Genomic DNA, 13,279 nt, shown 5'->3' on the forward strand with positions numbered 1-13,279 from the left:
TATTTGATTGATAGCAGCTACAGAATATCTAATAGGTGGGTCGAGTTTTGCTAGTTATTCCCGACCCTCTCAGTTTGTCCTTTCTCCCCTTGTTTCTGTTATTACAGGGGGAGGAGGAAGGGAGGAAGGACAGGCAGACAGACAGGGGTTGGAATAACTAACAAAACCCGACCCACCTATTATTCTGTAGCTGCTATCAATCAAATAACAGTGCCTTTCACAAACTTTACTTGCCTGTATTTTAGAACGTATACATCCAATCTCACAACTAAAGGTATGTTTATAATCCGCATGATAGCACCAGTATAGTACTGGCTTTAGTTTATATATGAAAATCCTGGTGGGTGGTCCCCTTTAACCTTGCTTCAGCCAAACCTGCTGAATAGCAAGTCTAATGTGTATGTGGAGCTTCCGACTCTCCCATGACGGATGATGTAAGGGAAAATGAGAATCCAGGAAGCCCGATTTCGGCCTGCACATCTTTTTGCTGATCTATATGAGTCGAAGCCTGAGTATATAATGCTAGAAGCAGATGTTCTTTCGGCCTATGAAACAGATCTAGTCGAATAGTATAACAAGTAGAAGGAAAAAATCTGGGTACTGCTTACAGTCTATCAAAACCTGCCGGCGGCATTTTCTTAGTCCAAACTGTCCTTATTGTAGGAGCCGCTTGCACTTCTGCTGTCCTGCTGCAGGTTTATACTGAGCCCACACCTAGAGTAACACGGCTAGAGGAAGGCTGAAAGCCACCGAGGTGCTATTGCCAAGCAGTAGAAACGTCCATCCAAGAAAAAAGATTGTCAGCACTCTGCGGTGTGAGGAGTTTAATGTTGGTACATGCAAACAGGTGAGACAACAGAGGGGAAATGAGGGGAGGGAGCACAAAGGACGACGGTACCGTTTTGCACCGGTGCGAAACGGTACCATCGTCCTTTGTGCTCCCTCCCCTCATTTCCCCTCTGTTGTCTCACCTGTTTGCATGTAGCAACATTAAACTCCTCACACCGCAGAGTGCTGACGATCTTTTTTTCTTAGATCTAGTCGAATAGGCCCTAAGATTTCTTGAGAAAGCTTATTAAAGGGATCTGCCTTAACAATGTAAAGTTGAATCCGATGAGACAAAATATTTTGGAACGCCTTTTTGCCTTCATACTTACTAAAATTTGAAATAAATACATCCTTATCAATATTCCAGGATTTAGTCATTACACAGAACTGCCCTTCTTAATGTCCAGGTTATGAAAATGTCCTGGGATTAGCACTGGAAGAAGGAAATAGAATAGCTTGGCATCTGAGAAACGAACACCTACTTTAACAATTCATACAATCAATACCGTCAAAAGAATTTCAATTCTTCAGCATTCTAGGAATAAAGGAGTATTTTTTTTGGAGGGGGGGGGGAACGACTTTCTTCCATTCTGCCCTAGTTTATAGAATTGGCTTGTAAAGATAATGCTTGTCTGTGCTATTCACCAAGCACCCCCCAAATGTTTCATCCTGAATAGTTCCGAATCTTTTAGACTCTAGAATAGTAAGAGTTAGTCCAATTGCTTTAAATTCTTCAATATCATCAGGGTTAAATATAAATTTCTCAGGATCACTGTCATTATCAGTGGCAGATCTGCAACTCTCTTCACCCTCTTAATTACCAGAAAGAACAGGATTTAAATTGAAATAAGATTTTGATTATACAACCAAACATTTTCCTAGAAGACATTCTCAAGTTACTAGGTAGACAAGGAACAAAGTATATGGAGTATAAAGTAAGCGGGCAGCTGCAGCTCTCACTTCCGCTTTATGTTTGATTCATCCTAAGGCATGGACAGTGAAGGTAGTGCTGATTGGTGAAAGGCTTGCCTGACATAACATGAAGTGAGTCCTGGGAAAGCGAGTGCTGACACCGTTGGAACAGCGCCAGCACCGGGGATGAGGATAGGTGTTATTATTTAAATGGGAGCAAACACTTTGAGAAGGGGTTGTCAGAATAGTGACAATTAGTGTTGAGTGAGCATGCTCACTACTGTTCGGTACTCGATCGAGCATCGAGGTGCTTGAATGTGTCGTCCGTGAATCAGGTTTCTTCAATTGCTTTAAACCTGCTTATCTAAGTCCATCTTTTTCATATACATGAAGTAACAAAGAATTAATTAATTAAACCCTTTTTATACTTACTAACTGGAGGGCAGAAGGTAGAGGGCTAATTCTAATCCTGTCCGTTCAAAAAATAACTGGAATGAGACTCATGAATCCCATTTTACCATTTCCAATTCAGCCAACACAGCTATATATCAATCCTACCTCACACTTCTAAAACTTCTTAAAATGTATAATGTTCCTACATCACAATGCCATAGATGCCAGCGGATAGACACTTATTTACTGCACATTCTAATTATGAATAAATTGAAAGCAGTAAACATGGGTAGTAGTAACAATTTAGGGCACCACCACTCTTTGTTTGGTAGCTGCTAAATCTATATACTAATGATAGGTGAGTGTGCTCGCCACTGCTCAATAACCAACCAAACATCAGGGTGCTTGGGAACTTGGCCAAGAATCGCGGGTGCTTGGATGTGTTGTCCCTGAAATGAACACAAAGCACAGGCTTGCTTCACAGCATGATGTGATTAGGCACCCCACTGAGAGCCATTGCAGTCTCCAAATGGCTCTCAATGGGAGTTGAAACAACGTGACTCTCATACTCCTTACTCGAGTTGAGCTCTTTCAGGAGCGTCTGACCTGCTCAACTCAAGTAAAGATCACACGAGCATTTTAGTGTTCACTTATCACTACTATATATCTAAAACAAAAAAAGAAACAAACTTTCAGCCAATAAAGGGAAATAATATATCAAATGGTAGGTAATATAACATATTACTTATTCTCAAAAGTAGTGTATAACAAGCTTAATGATAAGAAGACAATTTCAAACCAAAGTAAAAAAATCATTAAATAGTCAAAAAGTAATAAAATATAATTGTATTAAATATATTAAAATAGTAATAACAAACACGTTCACGGGAAATTCCCATGTCTACTATTGCCTCAGCTGAAATTCGTGAATTCTCTAGTATGAGGTTGTGCACAGCATCGACGATCTCCGGAACAATAACCACTCTTGGTTGTCCAGGACCACCACATGAAACCCCTGTCATGGCCAGCCCAATCTCCAAACCTGAACCCCATTGAAAACCTCTGGAATGTAATCAAGAGGAAGATTGATAGTCACAAGCCATCAAGCAAAGAAGAACTGCTTAAATTTTTGCGCCAGGAGTGGCATAAGGTCACGAAAAAGCAGTCTGAAAGATTGGTGGAAAGCATGCGAAGAAGCATGAAAGCCGTGATTAAAAATCATAGTTATTCCATAAAATATTGATTTCTGAACTCTTCCTGAGTTAAAACATTATTAGTATTTCTGTTTCTAAATGATTATGAACTTGTTTTTTGGCCTTATTTGAGGTCTGAAAGCAATGCATTTTTTTTGTTATTTTGACCATTTCACATTTTCAGAAAATAAATACAAAATTTATGGCTTGGAAATTCGGAGACGTTGTCAGTAGTTTATAAAATAAAAGAATTTACATTTTACTCAAAAAGCTAATATATAAAGCTGAGTGTATGTATGTATGTATGTGTGTGTATGTAAGTTCGCTAATAGAATTTGCACCGTCGCATTTACAATCACGAAATTTTGCACAGACACTCCATGTGACTCAGGGAACGTCATAGACTATGTTTTGACGGGAAAATTTAACCCTGCTGTTTACAGTTACTATCCAAAATTCTGCCCCCATTAGACTGAATACAGGCTATTAATAGCAACTGTCAGTGGTTGCTATAGGAACAAAATAAACTGTTAGTATAAGAAGCTTATGTGTGAGGTAATATAATGTCAGTGGGGAGACGGATAGAGAGAGACATAAAGAGACAGCCGGGCAAAGAAACAGCCCTGGAAAGAGAAAGCCCTGGAAAGAGACAGCCCTGGAAAGAGACAGCCCTGGAAAGAGACAGCCAGGCAAAGAGACAGCCCTGGAAAGAGACAGCCGGGCAAAGAGACAGCCGGGCAAAGAGACAGCCGGGCAAAGAGACAGCCGGGCAAAGAGACAGCCGGGCAAAGAGACAGCCGGGCAAAGAGACAGCCGGGCAAAGAGACAGCCGGGCAAAGAGACAGCCGGGCAAAGAGACAGCCGGGCAAAGAGACAGCCGGGCAAAGAGACAGCCGGGCAAAGAGACAGCCGGGCAAAGAGACAGCCGGGCAAAGAGACAGCCGGGCAAAGAGACAGCCGGGCAAAGAGACAGCCGGGCAAAGAGACAGCCGGGCAAAGAGACAGCCCTGGAAAGAGACAGCCCTGGAAAGAGACAGCCCTGGAAAGAGACAGCCCTGGAAAGAGACAGCCCTGGAAAGAGACAGCCCTGGAAAGAGACAGCCCTGGAAAGAGACAGCCGAGCAAAGAGACAGCCGAGCAAAGAGACAGCCGAGCAAAGAGACAGCCCTGGAAAGAGACAGCCCTGGAAAGAGACAGCCCTGGAAAGAGACAGCCCTGGAAAGAGACAGCCCTGGAAAGAGACAGCCCTGGAAAGAGACAGCCCTGGAAAGAGACAGCCCTAGAAAGAGACAGCCCTGGAAAGAGACAGCCCTGGAAAGAGACAGCCCTGGAAAGAGACAGCCCTGGAAAGAGACAGCCCTGGAAAGAGACAGCCCTGGAAAGAGACAGACAGACAGACACACATATAGAGACAGAGATAGAGAGAGAAAGACACAGAGATGGAGACAGACTGATACAAATACAGAAAGAGAGATAGAAACAGACAGACAGAGACATAGACACAGACAGACAAAGAAAGATAGAGACAGACAGACAGCGACACACAGACAAAGACTGGGAGAGAAACACAGACAGTTACTATCCCGGGCAATGCTCGGGTACTACAACTAGTATACCCATAAAGAGAAAAATCAGAAAACTGACAATTTTGCAGTGGTCTCTTAATTTTTGAGAGAGCGGTATTTAATAAAATTATATTTTATTGCTTTTTGGCTATTTAATGATTTTTTTTCTTTGGTGTGAGATTATATATTACTCACAGCAAGTTGGGCTGCAGTGTGTACATCGCCCAGGCCAAAAGCTAATGCTCTACCAGGATACAGCTAAACCCCCACTAATGTGGAAGCGTCACAGGTGCAGGAGAAGCAGATCACACACACACCTCCATGGAATGGAGGGGAGGCGAATGCTAGATGATAAAACTGCACACAAGTGGCTTGCATAGAGCGCTGTTCACATGCAGATGGCACAGTCACAAACCCGCAGCCTATTAGGTGACGCCCTTCTATTAGATCAGGCGGGCTGCCAAGCCGTACCCCACTGTGTATCATGCATGGACAGACACTCTACAATGCAAGGCCCAACAGAAAGGGGCCTGGCTGTATCCTGTACAAAAAAAAAAAAAAAAAAAAAGTGTAGGGACCTACAGACATGAGGTCCCGTGACGAGGGTGTAGGCTTACGTTTTATGGCCATAAATACCAACAAAAACCTCATATTTTTTTGTTTGTACAGGATACAGCCAGGCCCCTTTCTGTTGGGCCTTGCATTGTAGAGTGTCTGTCCATGCATGATACACAGTGGGGTACGGCTTGGCAGCCCGCCTGATCTAATAGAAGGGCGTCACCTAATAGGCTGCGGGTTTGTGACTGTGCCATCTGCATGTGAACAGCGCTCTATGCAAGCCACTTGTGTGGTTTTATCATCTAGCATTTGCCTCCCCTCCATTCCATGGAGGTGTGTGTGTGATCTGCTTCTCCTGCACCTGTGACACTTCCACATTAGTGGGGGTTTAGCTGTATCCTGGTAGAGCATTAGCTTTTGGCCTGGGCGATGTACACACTGCAGCCCAACTTGCTGTGAGTAATACTTAATTTTTGGAGGACATTGTCCTCTTTTTGTTGCTATTTTTATATGTGAGATTATATACTTAAATCAGTTGCCGGTGTTCTTTAATAGTCCTGGAGGCAATATTGTATCGCCTAAAAGGATAAAGAAAAATAGATGCATATACAAGTATGTAAGTTTTGAAGGAACACATTTAATATTGATGTTATCAGTTACTGAGGCACAATTAGAAAATAAAGTACTGAAAAATAGTCAATGCTTGTGGTGAATTATTAGTTGCATTTTCAAAATTCTATTCAACATCTGTTTTCCAAAATTGATTTGCACACATTTATCACTTAGTCCTCTCAATTGCTTTTCATTTATGGCATGACTATTTTGACTGTAACTTTTTTTATTGCACTATTTATTCATAAATATGAAGGAAAATAAATTGGCAACTTCGCCATGTGAAGTTTGATTTTTTTTTGTGGGGAAAAAAACACATTTCCTTAATTCAGAAATTGAATAGGTGATGCATGTGATGAAAACATTCACAAATGTGAAATAACTTCTCATACGTTTACAAAGATCCGTGTCAAAACGATAACATTTACCACATTCCAAACATTAAAATGGGTTCATCACTGTGTAACTTTTCATGTGTAAGAAGCTCTAATCTATGTGTAAAACATTTCCTACATTTTGAACATGAAAATGACTTTTCTCCTGTGTGACTTCTCAGATGTGCAACAAAAGCTGATTTTTGGGTGAAGCATTTTCCACATTCTGAACATGAAAACGGCTTTTCTCCTGTGTGTCTGCTTTGATGTTTAACTAAATTAGATCGATCTGTAAAACTTTTATCACATTCTAAACATGGATATGGCTTCTCCCCTGTGTGAATTCTCTGATGTGTAATAAGATATGATTGATCTCGAAAACACTTCCCGCAATCTGGGCATATAAATGGTTTCTCTCCAGTGTGAGTTCTTTGATGTGTAACAAGAGTTCTTTTGAGGGAAAAACATTTGCCACATTCTAGACATGAAAATGGCTTTGCTCCTGTGTGAATTCTTTGATGCCTAGCAAGATCTGATTTGTGATTAAAGCGTTTCTCACATTCAGAGCATGGAAATGGTCTCTCCCCTGTATGAATTCTCTGATGTGTAACAAGATTTCCTTTGTTTCTAAAACATTTCCCACATTCTAAACATAAAAATGGTCTCTCCCCTGTGTGAGTTCTTTGATGAGTAATGAGAGTTGTTTTAAGTGTAAAACATTTCCCACATTCTAAACATAAAAATGGCTTCTCCTTTGGTTGACATCTCTGGTACATAGAATGTTTTGACATTAGGTTAAAACATTTATTACATTCTGAACATGAAATAGTTTCTTCTCCTGTGAGACTTCTCTCGAGGTCTGATTTATTTGTAAAATATTTGCCACAACTTGGACATGAAAGTGACTTAATGCTTGAGTATTTTCTCTGATGTCTAGCAAGAACTGATCTCTGTTTAAAACATTTACCACATTCTGAACAAGAGTATGGCTTCTCCCCTGTATGATTTCGCTGATGTGTAACCAGATTTGATTTATCTGTGAAACATTTCCCACAATCCGTACACAAAAATGGCTTCTCCCCTGTATGAATTCTTTGATGAGTGACTAACGTTGATTTCTGGTTAAAGAATTTCCCACATTCTGGGCAAAAAAATGGCTTTTCCCCTGAGTGAGTTCTTTGATGAGCAGCAAGAGCTGTTTTCTGTGTAAAACATTTCCCACATTGTGAACATGAAAATCGCTTCTCACCTGTGTATCTTCTCCGATGTGTAATAAAATTTGATTTTTCTAGAAAATATTTATCATAATCTGAACATAAATATGGCTTCTCCTCTGTGTGTGCTATTTGATGTTTTAGCTCATTTGATATATAGTTTCTGTGAATGGATGAGTCTATATCTGGGAAAATGGTATTCTCTGCATATGTATCCTGTGTGATACCCTCATCATCTATTTTAATATCTAAACCTGTCAAATATTCCTCGGAGCTCCAGGTGTAGTCATCTGCCAAGAATAAAAATTATTTATTTAATAAAATATTTAACATTTCTATATCCAGATTTCCATATAAATGCATTTAAAAATAAATAAAAAATAACTAAAACATTAGTGACTTACAATCTAACAGTAAACATCAAAATAAGGACTAAAACAATTATGGTTAGGATACCAAATAGCTCAAAGTAGTTTGCAACTGCTAAGTCGAAGTCAGCAACTTGAGATTTCCGTTTATCTGTCAAAAGGTTTTCTAGAGACCCTAACATGAAATGCAAGACCATATAGAAATGCAAAAGTAAACAACTTAATTGAAAAACAGATAAAAACATGTAAAAAGCACAGTACCAAGGGATCCATACAAAGTTATGAACCAGACAAAAGGAAAAGTGGGAAGGACAGTTAGATGTCCCAAGAGGTGGCACAATGTAGATGCACATGCATGTATGACCCCTGATAAAGCACACTGTGTCAAACACGAGTTGGGTTGGCCAGTGATTCTAGTCATTACTTTATGTGTTGGATGTCAAACATTACGCTCTTCATTTATGCTCATTGATTAGCTGATATACAGTTATGCTCAAAGTTTACATACCCGGGCAGATTTTTTTGCTTTCTTAACCTCTATTCTGAGAATATGAATGATAATACAAAATCTTTTTTTCCCATTCATGGGTAATGCTTGGGTCAAGCCATTTATTGTCAAACTTTTTTCTTTTTTAAATCATAATGACAACCCAAAACATCCCAATGACCCTGTTCAAAAGTTCACATATCCTGGTGATTTTGGCCTGAAAGCATGCACAGAAGTTGACACAAATGGGTTTGCATGGCTAATAACGGTAACATCCTCACCCGTGACCTGTTTGCTTGTACTCTGTGTGTGTGCATAAAAGCTTAGTAAGGTCCTGGGATCCAGACAGACTCTTGCATCTTTCATCCAGCCAGTGGATGTTTATGGATTGTGAATCATGGGGAAAGCAAAAGAAGGGTCAACGGACCTAAGGGAAAAAGATAGTTGAACTGTATAAAATAGGAAAGGGATACAAAGAGAGATCCAAGGAATTGATAATGCCAGTCAACAGTGTTCAAACTGTGATTAACACATGGAAAATCCAGGGCTCTAAAAAACAAACCACGATCAGGTAGACCGACAAAAGTTTTGGCCACAACTGCCAGGAAAAAAATGTTCAGGATGCAAAGAAAAACCCACAAATAACAATCAGCTGAAATACAGGACTCATTGAAAACTAGCAGTGTGGCCGTTTCAATATGCACAATAAGGAGGCACTTGAAGAAAAATAGGCTGCATGGTCGAGTCGCCAGAAGCAAGCCATTATTGCACAATTGCCACAAAGTATCTCGCCTACAATACACCAAACAGCACAGTTCCAAACTTATGGAACAAGATAATTTGGAGTGATCAGACCAAAAGCGAACATTTTGGCAACAACCATAAACGTTACATTTGGAGAGGTGTCAAAAAGGTCTATGATGAAAGAAACACCATTCCTACAGTAAAGCATGGAGGTGGATCGCTGATGATGTGCAGATGTGTGAGGTGCAAAGGCACAAGAAACATGGCCAAAATTGAAGGAAAGATGAATGCAGCACATTATCGGCAAATACTGGAGGCAAATTTGCACTCATCATCTCGGAAGCTACGTATGGGACGTACTTGGACGTTCCAACATGACAACGATCCAAATCACAAGACCAAGTTGACCTGTCATTTGCTATAGCAGAACAAAGTGAAGGTTCTGGAGTGACCATCTCAGTCTCCTGACCTTAATATCATTGAGACACTCTGGGGAGAATTCAAGCGCGCAGTTCATGCAAGAAAGGTCAGGAATTTACAGGAACTGGAGGCTTTGTGCCAAGACGCATGGGCAGCTTTACCATCTGAGAAAATAAATATTTTGTGTTATCATTTATATTCTCTGAAAAAAGGCCAAGAAAGCAAAAAATCTGCTGGGGTATGTGAACTCTTGAGCACAACTGTATGTATAGACAGTATATAAACACACATACAGTATATATACACACACTTTAATATTGTTGGTATTATTCCCGGTTGACTATTGCACCTGCTTTTTTATTGCTTATTTACTTAAGTCCATATAAGGTGTCTGGCCGAAATATATATATATATATATATATATATATATATACACACACACACACATACACATACATACATACATACATACACACACACACACACATATACACACACAGTACAGACCAAAGGTTTGGACACACCTCCTCAGTCAAAGAGTTTTCTTTATTTTCATTACTCTAAAAATTGTAGATTCACATTGAGGGCATCAAAACTATGAATTAACACATGTGGCATGAAATGCTTAACAAAAAAGTGGGAAACGACTGAAAATAATGTCTTATATTCTAGGTTCTTCAAAGTAGCCACCTTTTACTTTGTTTGCTGCTTTGCTTACTCTTGGCATTCTCTTGATGAGCTTCAAGAGGTAGTCACCAGAAATGGTCTTCTAACAGTCTTGAAGGAGTTCCCAGAGATGCTTAGCACTTGTTGGCCCTTTTGCCTTCACTCTGCGGTCCAGCTCACACCAAACCATCTCGATTGGGTTCAGGTCTGGTGACTGTGGAGGCCAGGTTATCTTGCGTAGCACCCCATCACTCTCCTTCTTAGTCAAATAGCCCTTACACAGCCTGGAGGTGTGTTTGGGGTCATTGTCCTGTTAAAAAATAAATGGTGTTCCAACTAAACGCAAACCGGATGGAATAGCATGCCGCTGCAAGACGCTGTGGTAGCCATGCTGGTTCAGTATGCCTTTAATTTTGAATAAATCCCCAACAGTGTCATCAGCAAAGCACCCCCACACCATCACACCTCCTCCTCCATGCTTCACGGTGGGAACCAGGCATGTAGAGTCCATCCGTTCACCTTTTCTGCGTCGCACAAAGACACGGTGGTTGGATCCAAAGATCTCAAATTTGGACTCATCAGACCAAAGCACAGATTTCCACTAATGTCCATTCCTTGTGTTCCCCATTTAGAAGGCAAGAAATCCCACTTATTAAACCTGACAGGGTACACCTGTGAAGTGAAAACCATTTCCGGTGACTACCTCTTGAAGCTAATCAAGAGAATGCCAAGAGTGTGCAAAGCAGTAATCAAAGCAAAAGGTGGCTGCTTTGAAGAACCTAGAATATAAGACACATTTTCAGTTGTTTCACAATTTTTTGTTAAGTATTTCATTCCACATGTGTTAATTTAGTTAATTTATAGTTTTGATGCCTTCAATGTGAATCTACAATTTTCAGAGTCATGAAAACTCTTTGAATGAGAAGGTGTGTCCAAACGTTTAGTCTGTACTGTATACTTAATTTGCTTACTCATTATTCCTTCATGCACACCCATCTCCACTGTCCATCCCTTGGAACCTCTAACTTTTTTGCCCACTTTTTATTTTGTCTGGGTAACATTGTATTGCTCTCTTGTACTGTACGTTTTGCATGTTTTTAATCTATTTTTCAATAAAAATGTTCACTTTTACATTTACAGGTTGTCTTAGTCATGTTTCTTACGTTAAGGTCTTTATGATATGCTGCATGTGACCTGTACTTATACGTGAGATTCTATTGATGTTATTAAAAGTTTATTCTAATTACATACATGTCAAATCATAAAGTGCCCAGTGAGTCAGTGCTATTAGTTATTGTCTGTCTTATACAGCTGGTGAAATAAGTATTGAACATATTACCAATTTTCTACGTAATCACATTTCTAAAGGTGTTATTGTGAAGAATTTCTCACCAGATGTCGGTAACAACTCATCCAATGCACACAGGCAAAGAAATCAAACCATAGTGTCCATAAATTAACTTATAAGTAGAGAGGAGCAGATCCGTGGAAGCTCCGTTCGGCATGTTCAACCGGACTTTAGATAAAGTTTGGTTCCCGTACTTGACCTGAACCCCAAATTAACGTCACTAATTGGGCAGTACAAGTCTCCACCCACATGCAGCCAGCCATAAACAAATCACTTCCGAGGGAGGGTGGGCAGGGTATTTCCCATTTTTCTTTTTTTGGTGAACACTACATCCGATAACGCTCTTGTTAAACCAGAAAGAGCCGTTCAAACACTGCAAGCGACTCGTACTGGGCTGAGCACCGGGCGCACCCTATCACAGCGATGCTCACGTGAATGGTTTGCATACATAAAAGCACCAAAACTCTTTTATTTGTAAAGTCTGTGTTTGGTACGAACACAGAACTTCGGGTTCGCTCATCTCCAGTTTAAGTAATAATTAGAGATGGAGAAGCACTTAAATGCTTGGGTGCTTGTTACTTGAGTCAAGCAGGTCAGATGCTCTGAAAGGACTCATTTCAAATATTGCATATTATAGAAGTCCGTGATTGGGCAGTTCGGCTCTTCGCCCACATACAGTGTGCAGAATTATTAGGCAAAATGAGTATTTTGATCACGATACTTTTTATACATGTTGTCCTACTCCAAGCTGTATAGGCTTGAGAGCCAACTACCAATTAAGTAAATCAGGTGATGTGCGTCTCTGTAATGAGGAAGGGTGTGGTGTAATGACATCAACACCCTATATAAGGTGTGCTTAATTATTAGGCAACTTCCTTTCCTTTGGCAAAATGGGTCAGAAGAGAGATTTCACGGGTTCTGAAAAGTCCAAAATTGTGAGATGTCTTGCAGAGGGATGCAGCAGTCTTGAAATTGCCAAACTTTTGAAGCATGATCACCGAACAGTCAAGCGTTTTATGGCAAATAGACAACAGGGTCGCAAGAAGCGTGTTGGGCAAAAAAGGCGCAAAATAACTGCCCAGGAATTGAGGCAAATCAAGCGTGAAGCTGCCAAGATGCCACTTGCCACCAGTTTGGCCATATTTCAGAGCGGCAACGTTACTGGAGTATCAAAAAAGCGCAAGATGTGCCATACTCAGGGACAACACTTTTGAACAAGAAACATAAGATAAAACGTCAAGACTGGGACAAGAAATATCTTAAGACTGATATTTCAAAGGTTTTATACACTGATGAAATGAGAGTGACTCTAGATGGGCCAGAGGCTGGATCAGTAAAGGGCAGAGAGCTCCACTCCGATGCCAGCAAGATGGAGGTGGGGTATTGGTATGGGTTGGTATCATCAAAGATGAACTTGTGAGACCTTTTCGGGTTGAGGATGGAGTGAAGCTCAACTCACAGACCTACTGCCAGTTTCTTGAAGACAACTTCTTCAAGCAGAGGTACAGGAAGAAGTTGGTATCATTCAAGGAAAACAATTTTCATGCAGGACAATGCTCCATCACATGCATCCAAATACTCCACAGTGTGGCTGGCC

At 40.5% G+C, this 13,279-nt stretch overlaps 1 protein-coding gene across 1 annotated transcript in view; it reads right to left on the reverse strand.

Annotated features, from left to right (window-relative positions):
- LOC142312884 (uncharacterized) overlaps nucleotides 1–13,279 on the reverse strand; it is a 361,786-nt gene that overhangs the window by 316,788 nt on the left and 31,719 nt on the right. Inside the window, exons 7-8 of the mRNA XM_075351868.1 lie at nucleotides 6,490–7,939; nucleotides 1,006–1,156 (exon numbers count right to left, since the gene is read on the reverse strand). Coding sequence (XP_075207983.1) covers nucleotides 1,006–1,156; nucleotides 6,490–7,939 — 1,601 coding nt within the window. The remainder of the gene's footprint in view (nucleotides 1–1,005; nucleotides 1,157–6,489; nucleotides 7,940–13,279) is intronic.

The sequence above is a fragment of the Anomaloglossus baeobatrachus genome, chromosome 5 (genome assembly GCF_048569485.1).
Source record: "Anomaloglossus baeobatrachus isolate aAnoBae1 chromosome 5, aAnoBae1.hap1, whole genome shotgun sequence".
NCBI classification, from domain to species: Eukaryota; Metazoa; Chordata; class Amphibia; order Anura; family Aromobatidae; genus Anomaloglossus; species Anomaloglossus baeobatrachus.